At 35.7% G+C, this 17814-nt stretch overlaps 1 protein-coding gene across 2 annotated transcripts in view; it reads left to right on the top strand.

The window, feature by feature from the left end:
* LOC113229328 (protein vein) overlaps positions 1 to 17808 on the top strand; it is a 118530-nt gene extending 100722 nt beyond the window's left edge. Inside the window, exons 2-6 of one of the 2 annotated variants that reach the window (XM_026462884.1) lie at positions 11013 to 11184; positions 13438 to 13583; positions 14460 to 14559; positions 14814 to 14872; positions 17116 to 17808. In XM_026462884.1, the coding sequence (XP_026318669.1) occupies positions 11013 to 11184; positions 13438 to 13583; positions 14460 to 14559; positions 14814 to 14872; positions 17116 to 17138 (500 nt within the window). In that variant the 3' untranslated portion in view covers positions 17139 to 17808. Of the gene's footprint in view, positions 1 to 11012; positions 11185 to 13437; positions 13584 to 14459; positions 14560 to 14813; positions 16486 to 17115 lie in introns of those variants that run through there. The other variant, XM_026462883.1, reaches the window with a different exon arrangement.
* The last annotated feature ends 6 nt before the right edge of the window (positions 17809 to 17814 follow it).

Raw genomic sequence — 17814 nt, 5'->3', positions numbered from 1 at the left:
ACGTTTTCAAGTGTAAATTTATTTTATCTATGGAATAAATGACTTTTTGACGTTGACTTTAACTCTGAAGTTTCAAACATGGTTTAAAACAACTATAATTATTTGGTATAATTATTAATACAAAGATCGAACAGCAGTAAAATTCCTTCAATCCGACTAGATTCAAACCAACGCCTTGCAGCAATGCGTGCTAGACGTTCTGACAATCAAGCCACGAAACGATCCAGCAGACCTTAAAATCTCTTCTATTGCAAGGTGACGAAAAAACTAAGTCTCTTTGATTCACCATTAAAACAAATGACAAATGAAAACAATCTGAGCCTCGACATAAACACATAATCATTTGTTTGTAAGTAGCGCAGCATGTAAGCTAGATGGCTGCATTACATTTCATATTTTAAATATTAACGTTAACAGGTCGCTAAAGTCTAGAATCCATCGAGTGACAAGACATCTGAGTCAGTCAACGATTTTGGCCACCAGCCAGCCGTCATCACCTGTGTCATTTTGATTCAAATATTTTCAGTTCTTACAAAAGAATACAAAAGTCTAGAACTAGAGCCTTAAATTATGAATGTTCAAAATTATCAAATTTGTAAGATTATTATTATTTAAAATTGCAAAAACACTGCATCTCTTAGAACTGTAACACCTTCTAGATCCAGTATAGATGTCGAAATTCACCGCAAATTGTGCTGTATTTAATAGATTAGATAAAACTCTTTATGAAAGAATTTATCATGACACTTAACCAACCACTATACCTACTTCTGTCGCCATGCAATAATATGACGGTTACTACGTCCCAGTTTTTGAAGGGTGCAGGTGAAATTACTACTATAAGCTTTGTTTCTGGGCGACAGATGCAGTGGCAATCCCTTACAGATATCTGCGATCAAAACTCTGCTTGGCACTGCAACTGTTATGGGTAGACGTGTCTTTTACCTCCAGGCAGGCGCACGATGTGCTCGTCCAGTCACTTAATACCGTAAAAAACATTCTCACAGATATTTTTAATCATCTCAATTGTTCAACAAGCCTGCATTTGATTGAATAGGACTTAATAAAGATCTTAAACCCGTAACTTACTACCATTCTTACCATCTATCGTCTTTGTAGTGGGGAATGCTCTGAGGAACTGTTTGAACTGGTGCCATCGTCTCGTTTTCACCATCGCACCTCCCGCCGAATGAGTAGAGTCCATCTCCACATCTTAGATGCCTGGCATTGTACGACCACGCGAGCATCTCGTTCGTTCCTTCTTCAAACCTGCAAGATGTGGAATAATCTCCCTTCTGAAGTATTTCCTTTGCACTATGACATGGGGTTCTTTAAAAAGCGTGTTTTCAGGGCTTTCAAAAGCTGCCAACGCATATCTGATTATCTGATTCTGCAAATGTCCATGCGCGAAGATGATTAACTCCCATCAAGTGCCTCGTTGTCTCGTTTGCCTCCTTCTTTACATATACAAAAAAAAACTTAAGTGCTGAGTGATGTTTATTAAAAAGCGGTAATATTGACTCACAAATTGAATGAATGATAATTTATTACTCTCACAAGGCTCACTTAAGACTAAAATACAGAGTTTTGTACTGTTAAGGACATTGTGAGAGTCTGGTGTCAGTACTAGGGTTATATCCCTGTATGACTAATCACCAGGCTCCCTCTAGTCTAAGGTTAATGATTCCTCTTATTAATTCCAGCTCAGAGAAGCTTATTAATTGTATATATTCAAAGAGTGATCGTTCAAGTGCACGCTAACTTGATATTTATAACATAGCCAATCAATCATTCTAGTATATATTTATTTTATAGGTAAACAAGTAACACTTGATATCGCCACATTGTTTAAGCATTACTACTTACACATTCGTGAGATAGAGTCCCCTCTTTGTAAATAATCATAAATAATAACACCTTAATACCGATCATACTCTTGAAATGGATTTATTAATCGATACTTCTCGGACTACTGTTACTAATTTCCGTGGCAATTTTTATTATTTGAGTATTCCATTTTTGTATTGTGCAATATTAACTAATAGTAATAATAACGCACACACTCGACATAGCCACGCACTAGGGAAACCCTGTGTCGCGGGTGCTATGGACACACAAATAGACAGTTATAAATTACACCCAAACTCACGAGACAAACAAATGTAAGCCATACAAATATTTCTCCCGGCCCGGGAATCGAACCTGGGACCTCTGCATTGCAGTCCGACATGGTAACCGTTCGGCCACGGAGGCAGTTAATATTATTTAGTTAATATTATTTAGTATTCGAGTATTGTATCGTGAAATATTATGTAATAATTACATGATAATATACTTGAATATTTAAATAATAAAAATTCCCGAGGAAATTAGATAGTGTACACTAGTCCGAGGATGACCGTAATGTGGGTATCACTGATTTTCGTCGTCAATATTCGTGGCAAAATTTTAGTAGCACTAAGTTCCTCCAGGGACTAAAGACAACGTTTCTGAGTCACCAATATTGGCCGCCAGCCAGTCGGGCTCACCTGTGTCGTTCCAATTCGGCTTCCTCAGGATGTAACTATTTATACGCCAACGAACATTGATTAGCAATGCTCTGATAATGAGATTAATGAGCTTTAGTACGCAACAAGTACTTACTTTAGAGTAATTACCTGGTTACAGTTTTAGTAACACATTTCGTTTAATAGAGCTTGTTTTAGCACTTAAAGACGAGAATTGAACGAATTTGAAAAAGAAACCAAGTTTTGTTCATATTTGTAAGTCCGGATTTGTCTTTACGGGTTCCAATAGATCGGTAGGAGAAGCGAATGGACTTTTGGATTGTTTATCACTGAGTATATTTCGCCAAAAGTAGTCAATAAAAATAACGTGTAATAAAATAGTACATACGTTAAGTGTTTTATTGAATGAGAGGATTTTTTATCATCATGACATTCAATTATTTTTTGTGAAATCACACTTAGAAAACAAAATAGTATATTGTGAAATTAGAATTTACATCCCTCTTTACAGATAGAATTTACATTGTTACTACGGAATTCTTCGGATTTTCTTTTCAGAAATACTGTAAGTTTTTGTACTCCATAATATTAATTTTGTTTCTCGCCAATATAGTACTTTTTAACATAGAATACAAAGAACTTAACTGGCATACGGGTTGTTTATAGTATTCACTAGCATAATATTTATAAATTTATCTTTTGACTGTAATCTGTCGCATAGTTCGATTAGTAATTATCAATGGTTTATTTTTGTTTTATTATACTTCTGTTCATAATTAAAGTTTTACCCTGGACACCGCTGCTACATGGGCTGGGCTATACCCTGGACTCCGTGGCCCGGGATTACCCTGGACACCGCGTGTACGCTTCTTTCTTCTTTCTTGCAGTCTTCTATAACGTTAACTCTTCTTTTTTTTTCATTTTAATCTTCTGTAATGTTTCTTCTATAATTTTTCTTTCATGGTTTTTCTTCTATAATTTGTCTTCTATTCTTTTCTTCTATAATCTATTCTTCAATATAATTTTGCTTCAATTAGTTTTCTTCTATAGTGTTTCTTCTTGATCTTCTATAAATTGATCTTCTTTTTTCTTTCTTGATATTAAATTTTCTGTCTTGAAATCTTCATTGTTATGTTGTTCAAATTTACTGTTCTTCACAAAAGATAAGTTCGCTGGTATGGGTCGTAAAACCCCCAAAAAGAGACTTAACATCGACTCCCATAGCAGTATAAACGGATCATTATAGTACTCTATGGAAAGCCTTACTTTTAATAAATTAGGAGTCTCTTACCCTAAAGGCGGCTGATAAAGTCGAGTATTGACAGGCTGACACGATTAATTTCACGCAAATTCTAATAAGAATGTCAATATACGGTATTGTACCAAGCCGTGACTCTATGCGGGTCATTATCCTGTGACGTCACTTTGTCTTTAGTTCGTCTAGACACGTGGGCGGCAGAATTGGCAAGGCCGTTGAAGGAAACCCATTCATGAAAAGGAAGTAGCCTGGTGATGTATAACATTAGCTGTCATTACGTAGGATGAGAGATGAACTGGTATTGTTTGCTTGGTTGAATGAGTTTTGTAGTAGGCAGGGCCGTGGGAAGCATTTTTATGCTAAAATGTTTTAAGCTCTTTTATAATCATTGAATAGTACGCATTGAGGAAAAGTCACCGTGACCATCCTTGCAATAGCTGATTTTCCCTGTATATTTTTTTTTGCAGATTGCAGAGGTCCTTTGATAGAAATTAAGAATTTTTATACAGCAGAGGGTCACTCAGATGTACCTATGTACAGCTTCGAAGTTAAACACAGATTATCTTCTTTGAAGCCGTTTCACAGGAAAAAGACTTGAAATCGGATATTTCCAAAATAAATAATCTGAAAAACGGCCAAATCTCCTTTCTTACGTCACCGAATTTCGCGAAGTAAGAAAATCCTCCAGTGGGCGTACGGTAATGATACGTCTGAAGTATTCTGGTATTGCCATAAACGCCTACGTTTCCCTTAATTGCCACTCCATTAGGAGATTATTGACCTCTGACTTTTGTCTTTACGTCATTTCATTCATAAGTCCAGCGTACTATTTCACTCATGTCTTCTGCCCACTAGTTTTTGCCATATCGGCTGATGCGGCCATTTTGTTATTTACTACAGTGAATTCAGTAACATAGTAGTCGTTTTCGTTTCGGAAATCTCGATCTCGAAAATTTTTCGACTTTTACGAGACGAGAGTTTGAGGTTTTCGTTCACTTAATTAAAGAGGTTGGTTAAATGGTTACACGGACATTTTGGACATGGCTAGATTATACAGTGGAACCTATAAGTGAAAATTGAAGGACGGCAGGTAGTACGTCACATGACGTCAGCGAGCTGATTATCGTATCCGCGATTACCTCTAGGTTATAGCTGAAAATCAGCGGTTTGCTCTTGAGTAAACCGCTGATCATTTATAATTTGTGTTAGCTTGTACATTGGCCCTACAATAGGACACAAGCCTCCTCTCACAATGTTTGTTGAGCTACAGTTTTTTTTTTCTATAATATCAAATAGCGGGACGAACATGTCGTGCGCCTGATGGTAAGCTATATGCCATAACTGTTAAATCACAAAGATCTGAGGGGCACTGCGCCCGTCGCCCTGAGACATAAGTTAACTAGTCCCATGTGCCTATAATGTCACCAGTACTTTTGTCCTTCCAAATAGAACGCAGTAATGCTCACTCAAGTTACTGTTTGGCGGCAGAAATAGGAAAGGTGGCAGTACTTCCCTGGACGAACTCTTTCACAAGGAGCTCTACTGCCACTAGACTAGTAATTCAATGCGGATTAGGAACCCTACACAGATCATTATATTGCTTTGCAGATGTGTGCAGGTTTCCTCAGGATGTTTTACTTCACTGTGTTTTATTTTACCGAAAAGCTCATGGTAAATTTTTAAATTAATTTTCGCACATAAATTCTGGAAACCTCAGAGGTGCAAGACCAGATTCGAACCCACAATCCTGTGATTGAAAGACGGTAGGTAAAACCGTTAGGCCACCACTGCTGTGTAAATGAAGTATTTAATATATAAGTATGAAAAGTTTTGAGGAAATCCTCGATTTTCACGGCATTTTCGACATCCACCGAGTGTCAATATTTTACTCCCGGGACGCGGAAATGGGCTGATTAAAACTATTATATCAGGTCAATTCCATATAATTTTATTACAACCATAAAAATACTTTTCTCACACATTCAAATTGTCTCTGGATTTCCACATTTCAAAACGCAATGCCAAAATAAAATGTAGAAATAAGTTCGAACATTAAAATCGTTATTTGGCAATAGCAACAACATTATTTCTGTTCCGTCTCCGACAACCATTAGGGATGCCACTCCCTGAAGATATCGTAAATGATTTACTATTGACGTACCGTAGTTTTTTCTTTTTAGGGTTCCTTGACACTTGCTTATCGTAACAGACCTTTGTTATGTATTTCGTATTATATAATTTTATTTTTCTTCGTGTGACTGCTTACAAATACAATATCAACACATAAAAATATTTTTTATTTTTAGGTTAGGTTAGTATATGTTTAGTTTATGCTTAAGCAAGTATATGTAGGTAATAGAAGAAGGTTCTTTTGAAATTCTTAAATGAAACAAAATTCAGAATCTTCGGCGGATATTATTAAGGAAAAGGTTGATATTAAACAAACTTAGCCACATCTTTGGGTCGTCAATCCCCGAAAGTCCAAAAACAAAGGCATTCAACCTCTGCTTTCTACCAGTTATAATATCCTACGGAACCGAGGCGTGGACATTTAACAACAAGCATCATCAACAAATTTCAAGTCGCTCAGTGTGCGATGAATCGAGCTATTCTTGGGGTTGCTCTGATGGACTGATGACCGATAGAGCAGACTTGTTCTAGATATAGTACGACCTACGGTAATATGGACGGAGGACCTGAGAAAGATGGTCGGCAGCGGCTGGATGCTGGCGGCACAGGACCGAGAAAGTTGACGTGGTCAGTGGATGGCTTATGTCCAGCAGTGGAAGCGTGTAAGCTGATGTAGTATTACACCAACTGCATCACGTCACATGGGTTCTGAACTTGCCCAACACGCTCGTAGCAATCCGTTTTTTCTCGCCACCGAAACGCAGCCAATGTTTTTTGTCGCTACAAAATGGGATGTTGTCCAAACGGTGACTCCCGTTTAGATAATACTGGTTATTTCTGATCTTACATATGTTATTCGTCTGATGAATAATAAGGCCATTGGCCTAATGACAGCGGCTTTATTTTTAGTACCCGAATGCTGGATACGACGCATTTTTAAGTGTCAAGAAGTGACACTGGAAGAGGGGCGTTTTCTTTTGATTTTCTTCCTTCATCAAGGGTTTCTCTATCTTAAATGGAAAACCTTAACACCCGTGTTACTTAGTCTATTAACTAAGAACGAAACATTAATCTAAAACTGAATAATTTGACACTTGTTCCATTATTATCACTAGGTTGGTATATTATTTGAAGTTGGAGAAAACGGAATTTAGAGTTCTCTGCTTCTCATCAGAAAATGGAGATGTAGAAAAATAAACCATAATTTAAAAAAAAATGTTTTTTCTTCTCAAAGTTACGGACTTATCAAATCCTTTTTTCTTCCTATAAGAACAAACCGTCGTAGAGTGTCAGTGGAGTGGCTGTCATGATTTTCATTTATTCATCCAATTACTGACGATCGAGGTTGCATTACTAAAAGTTCCCTGAAAATATACATATCTTGATAATTATCTCGTTTAAACAGCAATTTAGAATTCAAATGAAACATTAATAATATTATTCATTGACTTACAAATATATGGACGTCGGGTCCGCGCTAAAAAGTGTCCGAACTTATAGGGCGTTAAAATTGTATACAGAGCGTCATTCACGCTTTAGTCTTCGTTTGTTCGACTGACAGCGAAGCGAGCAAAATTAGACAGTACTGCGATGACATTACAATTTAAATTCAACGATTTAGCTTTTTCATATTCCTTTACATGTCACTACGTTTAAATAGGTTGACTTGGGACATTTTTTTCGTGGTTTTTGTATTAGACCCGTCGTCCATTTATTTGTAAGTCAATGATATTATTAGACTACACCGTGGACGTGTCATCGACTCGACATTGAAGAGCAGACTACCTAATTGTACTTTTTTAGAAAAAAAAAACAACCTCAAAATTTCGTGGAAATACATCTATTTGCGAAGTTTTATTGAATTCGGTTCGGCTCGGTTCTAGTTTGCCACGCTTAGAGGTGAAATATTTCCTTCAAATTTAAATGGGATTAATACTGACGTATCCTCTTTCTAACAAAAAAAGAATCATCAAAATCCGTTCACAAATAACAAGCCGGAGATGTCGCGTAACGTACATACAAAACATGTCGAATTGAAAACCTCCTCCTTTTGCCTCTGTCGCTGGATATCACATTCTCAAGATATTACATTCTTAAAATACCATACTCGCTAAACACCACATTCGCAAAACACTACATTCTAAGTACAGGTAATACAAGGTCTTACTAGCGACAGACAGAGGTTGATTAGATATTATTTGTCGTACCCTGTGTAACTGAAAATCAGAAATTGACTCCTTACGTCATTGACTTACAAATAAATGGACGACGGGTCTAATACAAAAACCACGAAAAAAATGTCCCAAGTCAACCTATTTAAACGTAGTGACATGTCAAGGAATACGAAAAAGCTAAAACGTTGAATTTAAATTGTAATGTCATCGCAGTACTGTCTAATTTTGCTTGCTTTCCTGTCAGTCGAACAAACGAAGACTAAAGCGTGAATGACGCTCTGTATACGATTTTAACGCCCTATAAGTTCGGACACTTTTTAGCGCGGACCCGACGTCCATATAATTGTAAGTCAATGCCTTACGTGCAATTTTTTGTGCAGATACATTAAAATGGTGTAAGTAAAATTTCAGTCATTCTAAACTTTTAGCAAAATACCAAACGTATCTTATTTTTAGCATTTTAGCAAAATCCTACCATCGACACTCTATGCCAATGATATTACTCTGGACTCACAACTGAGACGATTTAAAATTAGCAGAATTGGGGCTCTGGTCATTTACAGTCGCCAGAGACTGACAAGAGATGTCGCTATTGTCGGTGTCGTATATTAATTACAATAATATTTATTTTATTGATTCACATTCACATAGTTTTTGTACTCCACCAACACCACTTGTTATTATTATATACCAAACACAAAGAAAAAATCCTTCAATCTAACTGAACAACCAGCGTCTGTGGCCTGAACGTGCCTACAGAATAATAAACATAACATTTTAGACACATTAAAGTTTGAATTTGTCTCTTTGTATTCCACTGCTATTTTCGAACACGCCCTGTCTGTATCGGGCATCGTTATTTACAATATTCTGTGGCAGAATTACAACTAACACACTAGACGTTGTAAATTGTAGCGTTTTGGCTTGTAATCATCACTTGGTATTTTGTTTAACATTGATTACTGTATACGCGGGCTGGCTAGTTAGTATGTACAGCAGAAATCTGCCAACGTAAGAACATGGAGGTGTATATCACGCACGTATTTTCGAATATTTACTTATTGTAACCATCTACAGGCTAGAAGCAGTTTGAATCATGTTGATATTTCAAATAATCGTAAATTCATTTCAAATCGTAATTAGGTTATAAACATTCTGGGAAATTTTGTTCATTCATATCGTGTCATAACTACCAATGTTAATATTCATTCATTTTTAACCGACTTCAAAAAAAGGAGGTGTTCAAATCGACTGTATTTTTTTTTCAATTCGACTGTATTTTTTTGTATATATTTTGCGCGATAACTCGTACTTGCAATTTATGAACGAATTTCGATGAATCTCTTTTGTTGGAAAGAGGGTAGTTCAATTTTGGTCCCATTTAAATTTGAAGAAAATATTCCGCCTCTAGATGTGGAAAATTCTGTTGCGCGCGCGCTTTTCGGTAACCAATTTCGATAAAACTTTGCAAATAGATGAATTCCATGAACTTTTGAGGTCGGTTTTTTAGTACTGTATTGAGATTATTATATTTTATTTTTGGTATGTGGACCTATCCACAATATATGACAATTAGCTTAGAAATTAATTGGCAACACTGTTCGGAGTTAAGCTTGAGTGGCGAGCTTCGATGGTAGATAGATGGTGCAATATTTGTTTTAGCAACGACAAATAAAGTCAATAAAATATAGTACTAATTCATTCCAATTTTTATTTTTTTATGATACTAAATGACAGGATGAATAAGTCAAAGTGCAAATTAAAAATTGCAAGTTAAATTGCAAAGATCTGAGGGGCACTGCCACTGCGCCCGTCAACTTGAGACATAAGTTGACAAGTCTCATGTGTCTGTAATGTCACCAGCACCCTTACCCTTCAAAACCGGAACGCAGTAATGCTCACATTACTGCTTGGCGGCAGAAATACGTAAAGTGGCAGTAATTCCCTGAACGAACTGTTACACAAGGAGCTCTACAGCTAGAAAAACCAGATTATTTATTTCTATTTATTTTTGTTGACAAAAATTTAGAGGACTTAGATCTCAAAACCCTACGAGCCCGTTAGCAGTCACATAAACTCAAATTGAGACAATTTAAGCTATTTTTCGGATTTCAAATATCAAAGAAGAGAGTTTAATTTTCGATGACAAATTTTGAGTTTGTTTATGGTAACTTCTGTCTACTTGTTATAATATGTACTTACCTACAAATATTGACTGGAAATTTATATTATATCGGGACAGTCAGCGAACAGTGAACTTTTCTGCACGTCAACTGTTGTATATTTAAGACACCATAGACTACGTAATCTGGTCCAAGAAAAATAAAAATGTTTCAATGCGTTTGCAAGGCCACAACCACTGCACATTTGCATGCTAAACGTCGGTATCGGCGAACACATATATGTTTCTATAATTTACCGCAGCCTTTTGGTTCTCTCTGCAACCTCTGAAGTTTTATGTCTAAATTCATCGTCATCATCATCCACAGCCCTACTTCACCCAGTGCCTCCCATGTGCCATCCACCACGATCCTGCGCTAGTACAGGGATAGAGAGGGTACTGTACGTGCACCCGGGGCGGCTCACCCGAGGCACTAACCTCTTGAGAACCGGATGAAGTCAATGACAACGGTCTGTGACAACCCTGTACACTGGATGCTCGGGGTCAGAACCTGAACTTAGAAGGTTACTGTGCACGCAGAGGTTATAGTGCATTTCTCGTATACCATAAAGGTCGGCATGGAGGGTCATTATAATCAAAACTTATGTAGAAAGGAAGGGGATCCTGCGCTAGTCTCACCCTTCTACGGCGCGCCACTTTGACAACGTCGTCCACCCATTTCGCTACAGAACGTCCCAAATATAACCATTTCAGCATTCGGTTATCGCTTGACTCCATCTGTCTTCACTACTTCATTATTAATATTGTCCCCTTTTACCCAGGCAGTTCAGCACGCGTGGATAAAATGCAGGAGTCTGTGCTTGTGATGCTGGGCAGACGCGTGCGGCTCGAGTGCCGCGCCAGCGCGCGCCCGCCGCCGCGGATATCGTGGTACAAAGACGGCAAGCCAGTTGCCGACACCGCGCTCAGGAGATTCCGGGTGCAAAATTATAGGTAAGCTTCTAGTTAGTCTCATTTTCTGGTACTTTCCTATCAGATAATAACAAATATGTCTAGCTGAGTTTATCGTGTTAAGAAAACTACTTATCGAGATCGCGCACTGGATGCAGATTATAAGTGGGCTCCTTGTATTTTGGATCTATAGATTTAGGGACAATCTACCTTATTACGCACTAAGTAAAGCGCAGGTAGTTGATAAACGTATCATTTATCTATGTTTATTGTACACTAGCGAAGTATATCGTTTATTTTTTCAGCCAGCAGCACATTTCCTTAATGTATTAATCAGACACTCCTGCAAAAGCTGTCAGTGACTAGGCGCATGAGCGGCAAGCGTACCGTGAAATTGTCTGCTGTCTTAATTGACCGATTGTGTCTGTACAATCAACATTTGCTCGGAGTCATACCACTGAACCAACGACCACCAGTCAAATTAGATGAATGGAATCGATACACTCGATTAGAGAAAGTAGAAAAAACACAAAATCTTGGACCATCCTAACGAAGCCCAACTCTAGTTTTCACGAGCTGCTCACGCGCTGTTTGCATTACCTACACAAGAAAAATAAATTACAGTGCTCTGGTATTTTGTTTTTATATATATATATAAATACATAGATCCGTTACATATATAATATCGTGTTCTATTTAGATCAGTTGATATTAAAAAAAACATTGGTATCTATGTAAAATACCAATTCAATACAGCGGTTTTCTTGTAGTCTCGAGAATGGTTTGTTTTTTTACTGTCGTGAAAATTTTTAGGATTCGTGTTTTTACACCGTATACTAGGTAATCAGTGTATATCTTCCATTTTACTAATATATTTTATCGAAAGAGATTGATTCAACACCTTCACTGTTATACGGAACAATCAAAGCCATTTGAGGTTGCATCGTCTTAAATATGAAATAATACGTAGATGCAGGGACCTACTTAAAGATAAACTACGCCTTGTATCGTAGCAATGAAACGTATCGTTATATAGGTACTTTGTTGATCCACTTAATGCATTTATGTTACACGCCCAGGTCAATGACAGAGGTCTGCAATCGACATTAGCACTAAACTCAGACTAATTGACTCTTGAGATCAAATGAACAATATTCGTAATGTGAACACCATAGCAGATCATTAAGCAACTTAATTATTTTACGGTAACCGCTCAAGAATGATTATACTATACCTTAACTATACCTTATTATCTTATTAACTATACCTTACCGTAAAATGTGAGCATTATACATTTCAGCAGTAAGCATTACTGCGTTCCAGTTTGGACGGGTAAGGGTGCTCATGAAATTACGGGCATATGGGACTTGTTAACTTATGTCCTCGGGGTACGGGCGCAGTGGCAGTGACCCTAAGATCTTTGCGAGTTAAAGCTCTGAGTAGCACTGCTGTTATGGACAGGCACATCACAGGTGCACGACATATTCGCCCCGTCACTGGTGTTATAAAAAAAGACTTTATTTATCGTTAATGTGGCGACTGAAAAAAAGCATATTGTTTTATTTTCATTTCTTTAACATTCTTTTCTCAGTTTTGGGTTTTTGTCACGAGCAAGCAATCTGTAATTGTATTGTATGTATTTCATGGTTTGCATCATGTTGTTTGCATTTGTGCCTACCTACGCATATTAACCTATAAATTCGTGTAATTGAACAGATAATTATTGGCGCATCACTACATGCCAGTAGTAAAGAATTGTTAGTGTTAGTTAAAGAATACAAGCATACTTGTTTCAGCGCAAGATCAACAAATACATGAGTCAACTATGTCATAAACATGCAATCATCTAGGTAGTTTGGTCGTAATTACTTAAGCACATCTCTACGGTACCTAACCAACACGGGTCCCTTGGTATATAAGTAATAATTTAATTTTAATATATCTCCGTAAGTAAGTAACACTTCTTTCTTTGCCAGGTGTTACAGCTAGAATCAAGTCTCTTAATAAACCTTAAATGTATAAAAAGTAGAGTAGGTAAAGGCAGATTAAGAAACACAAGTTTTAATTAACCAATGTTCATTAAAACAGTCCCTTGTAGTTACAAAGATCGTCTCAAACGGCAGTGTTCATTATTAGATACAAGTCACAACACTATCACATCAGCCGCACGCAGTGCATTTCGTTGCGCGTGCAAGGCAGTGCTCTTGGTCCCGTGCCAAGTTCTCATACTTCCTGATTATATAGATATTGGAATTTATTTATATTTTTTATTAACCGTCTATTGGTACTTTTCAGGAGACGCTCGGTACTAGTGATAACACATGCGCGGCTAGAAGATTCAGCGCGATATGAGTGCAAAGCACAAGGCGCGGTTGGGCCACCGGCCGTGACGCACTGCAATGTAAGCGTCACGCCGCCAGTTACGTCCACATCTGATCCAGGTGATAAACTACTTATATTATTTGTTCGAAACATTTTTGCGGTAAATTTTAATATCACACTCTTCGCTTCTACTTTTCTGGCTTAACAACCTGCAGAGGATTTCGGCCTCCGAGATTAAAACACGCTACTCTCTTCTATACTGCGGTGGTTCTCGCTATCTGGTCTAGACTGCTACAACTCTTTAAAAGTATAACGACAATATAAAATCTGTATTGATATAAAAGATAGTGCCAACGATTAAGACGCGTGTAGTAAAAAGCTTGCTAATTGAAAATTTCCTTGAGAAATATATCTTTCTCACCAGACCACATAAAATAGCTTTAATTCCAACTAAAAATCACCGTCACGCCTAATTGCGAGCTAATGGCCAAAGTTCCGACTTCGTTTTAAATAAGCTCTCATTCATTTACTCCATTGTTTACACTGATATCACTTGATCAGCATCTCCACGAAAGGGGCCAAGTTTATGATGAGTATAAACAAAGGATGTCACTTATTTACCGTTCATTCTTGCGACTCGCTACTGCGATGAGAACTTTTACTGTGTGTTCTTAGAACACCAGACAATGAACGTATAAAGGCCAATGGAGTGATCAGTTATAATGCATAATGAGATATTGCTATTAGCTGTTGAAGTCGCAAAATTCATAAATATGCAATCATTAACTGTCGAATGATACAATAAATACAATAATTTCTGATCAACGATTACTTAAATTTACTTCATTCTTTTTTAATCAACATTAATAGTATCAATTCAGACTAAAATTGGTGTATTTTTTAATTGCAACTTAATCTTATTATTAACTTCTAAAAATTCCCGGGGTTCCTGTCTCGTGGACTTGATTGTAAATCGTATATTTTTATTTTTACAGCGTCATTAGGCGAACCGTGCCCTATGCCTGATCCTTCATCGTATTGCCTCAATGGAGGCACCTGCTTGTACTTCGAGCCAGTTCAAGAACAAGCTTGCAAGTGAGTAAAATAATTTTTATTTCATTAAAAAAGTACTGTAATTTTTAGTTTTTGTGTCGTTAGAATTTTCGTGAGTAGTTCGTAGTATATGATATAAGCCAAGTTTAAAGAAATAACTTTAAATGGATTACGTTCAATATGTTCATCATTCAACTCATTTTCAGTTGTTATTTTAAATTAATTACATTTTACAATTACGATCCACGAACGATCAAATAAATGACTCATTTAACAAGAAAATGAAAATATTGCAGATGTCCCGAAGGTTTCAACGGACAACGCTGCGAGAATAAGGACGTGTCGAATAGGAGCAGTATGTATCATTCCTACACATGCAAACTGGGCCTTTCCACGTCGTACTACTGTTAGCCAGCGCAGCGCCGGCGCCTAACCCACCTTGTTCCAATTATAAATTTAAAATTTTAGTTCGCAGCGTTCCGACGGAACACGACTGTTGGACTGTGAAGATATTTTTTGTCGATGATATGTTTTCTGCTCTCAATCAATGTTGGATCAAAGGAATTCCTACAATAGTACCTACTTAAAAACAATAAAATATTCTAAAATACATATTATTATGTCACTCTATCTTGACGTGTATTAAAATATTTTTCACATCCAGCGTATAATTTACAGCAAATATCAATAAAGGATTTATTGAGATTTGTTGCGAATTACTTGGAGCTAAAATGCCTAAAATTGTTATAGAAAAGGGCCAGCTGTTTCCATGGCTATTGTATATAGTTAATGTCCACTTAAAACTCGTTCATCTCGCTTGCAAGTGAAGAAGTCACAGAGTTTTCCACTATTAAAATTATAATTTATAATTGCATTTAACTGTTTGCTTGTATGTTTACTTCATTTTTTTTATATTGTTAACTTTGTTATTTCGCATAGCTTTAAATTATTTTAAATTGTTTTGTGTGAATAGCTGGCCCAGTGAGATTATACTTTTAAGTATTTTTATGAGCGAACACAAATTATTTCGTCACAATTATTAAACTTTAGATACTTATGTGAACTGAGTTAACGTTTGGTGATAGCCACAATTTGTCCATTATAATTATTTTAATAATAGGCTTTGTCAAACCCTTATTACACTTTAATACTCTTTTTTATTAACAAATAGTTAATTAACGTGAACACGATATAGAACGGCCTATGTAGTTATATTTTTCTTTTTTGTCTTAAAGTTGTAAATATATCACATACATTTTTGTAATTTTGCGATTTATAATTAACTCTAAGGTTTGTACTAGTAGTATGTAATGTTCTGATGAAGAGACTTGAAGTTGTGTACATATCTATTAGGGTAAGGGGTTTGTATGGATTTTTATAATAAAATAACAGATGACGTGCTTCACTTTGCTATGCTGGAAATATTGTAACAAAAGAGCAAGAAAAAATAGAACACAAACGTTTGAAATTTCAAAACATATTATGGACATTATTAAAACTGAATAGTAAACATAATTCCAGTTTTCTTCAATTTTTTATACTTACATGTACTTTTAAAACTATAATTTCCATGATTTCGTCAATCCGATATGCTCCACCTAGTCAAAGAACAGTTTTAACTATAGCTAGGTATAAATAAATTAATTTATGTATTATTTTATGAGTGTGGCTAATTGAATGGATGGAATATCAGTCTTCTACTCGTTTCTCTTTACAAGTTATCAAGAAAATTATTTTTTTTTAGTTCATATTGTATGGGACCGATTTCTATTAATATCTAGATTGCAGTTTCGTTAAAGTTTTAGTTTTTTTTAATACCTCTGTAAAAAGTTCTTTTAATTTTTTAAGTTCCATATTTATATGTAATTAAAAGTAGAAAAGGGACTATTTATTTTAATACGATAAAATAAAACTTGGGGTACAATGACGTCATAAACATAGAATAATAATAAATGAATAAATAGACAGATTCCGTTTTTTACCATAATTATTTGTCCAGTTCGCAAAAAAGTCACATATAAATTTTTTAATTTGTTTTACTTTTTATGACGTCCTTATATCTTAATCGGGAGTTGTAGTCTCACAACAAATATTAAGGTGCAAAATGTGAAATCGATGTAATGGTTACACCAAATCACAATAAAAGAATGAGTGTTGGAATTAACAGAAAGGCGATAACTCGTTTTTGTTCTCACTCGCACTCTCCTAAATCCTAAAGAACGAATAAAGATGGAAAACACAATTCGGAATAATGGTATGTATTGAAGTATATAATTTCAAAATTAAGGTTTTTGCGCACTCAAATAACACTCCGCACTCATTTTCTAAATGAATATAATGTAACTTTTATTATTTTGCTACATTCAGCACAAAATATTAAGCCACTAATGCTTTGTAATGTATTTACTAATCAAGCATGCTTACTGCATGTGCAATAAAGGTATTCTGAAAATCACCTTATGAGAAACATACTATTTGTTGTGAGATAACAATGCAATAGTAATATAATATACAGTAGCATAATAGTCATATTTATAACATTGCATGCGAAATGAAGTTCTACGTACATATTTTTAATAGATTTTGTTGTGTTAACAGGCGAAGGCGAGCGGTTATGGTGACGAGACGACCGATCAGAAATCGAAAGGCTTGGCCGAAAGTGGAAAAATCATTCCCGTATTTCTGGAAATATTAAAACGATACTTAAAATTATATAATAAGCCCGGTTAACAAATTTTACTTATTTTTCGTAACATGTGTCTAATAAATTCGGCGAAAAATGAGAGAAATACAATTTTTAAATCTCTATTTTTAATAAATCTCATTTTATTTTATTAAACTCGGTAGGAATAAATCGTAAGTACAAAACCTTGATGTTACCCCACCTACAAAAATTATCTACACGTACATACATATTATGTAGAAAAGTCTTTTTAGTAGCAAACTTGGCTGTTACAAATTGTGTACTTTATAATAATTGGTGCCGTATAGTCGAATTAATGTTAAAAATATACTCTGCTATAAACTCAAATGTATAATACTCTAAAAGTAGATAGCTTTTGTATTATATTTATTTTGTACAATATTTAGATAAAAAGTTTGTGGTGCTTAGAAATATAACTGAATATTCCAAGTGTTCCTAAAACGCCTACGTTACAAACATAATATTGAAATTGGAAATATCGCCTTGTAAATCCGTAACGGAAAACCTACCATTTAAAATCCGTCCTAAAATATTATTCAAAATATATTATATGCCCTGTAACATTAGAAAAAGATACTTAACTTGGCCAGTAC

The sequence above is a fragment of the Hyposmocoma kahamanoa genome, unplaced genomic scaffold (genome assembly GCF_003589595.1).
Source record: "Hyposmocoma kahamanoa isolate Upper Pololo Valley unplaced genomic scaffold, ASM358959v1 303, whole genome shotgun sequence".
NCBI classification, from domain to species: domain Eukaryota; kingdom Metazoa; phylum Arthropoda; class Insecta; order Lepidoptera; family Cosmopterigidae; genus Hyposmocoma; species Hyposmocoma kahamanoa.
This window is presented reverse-complemented; position numbering and strand designations above follow the sequence as displayed.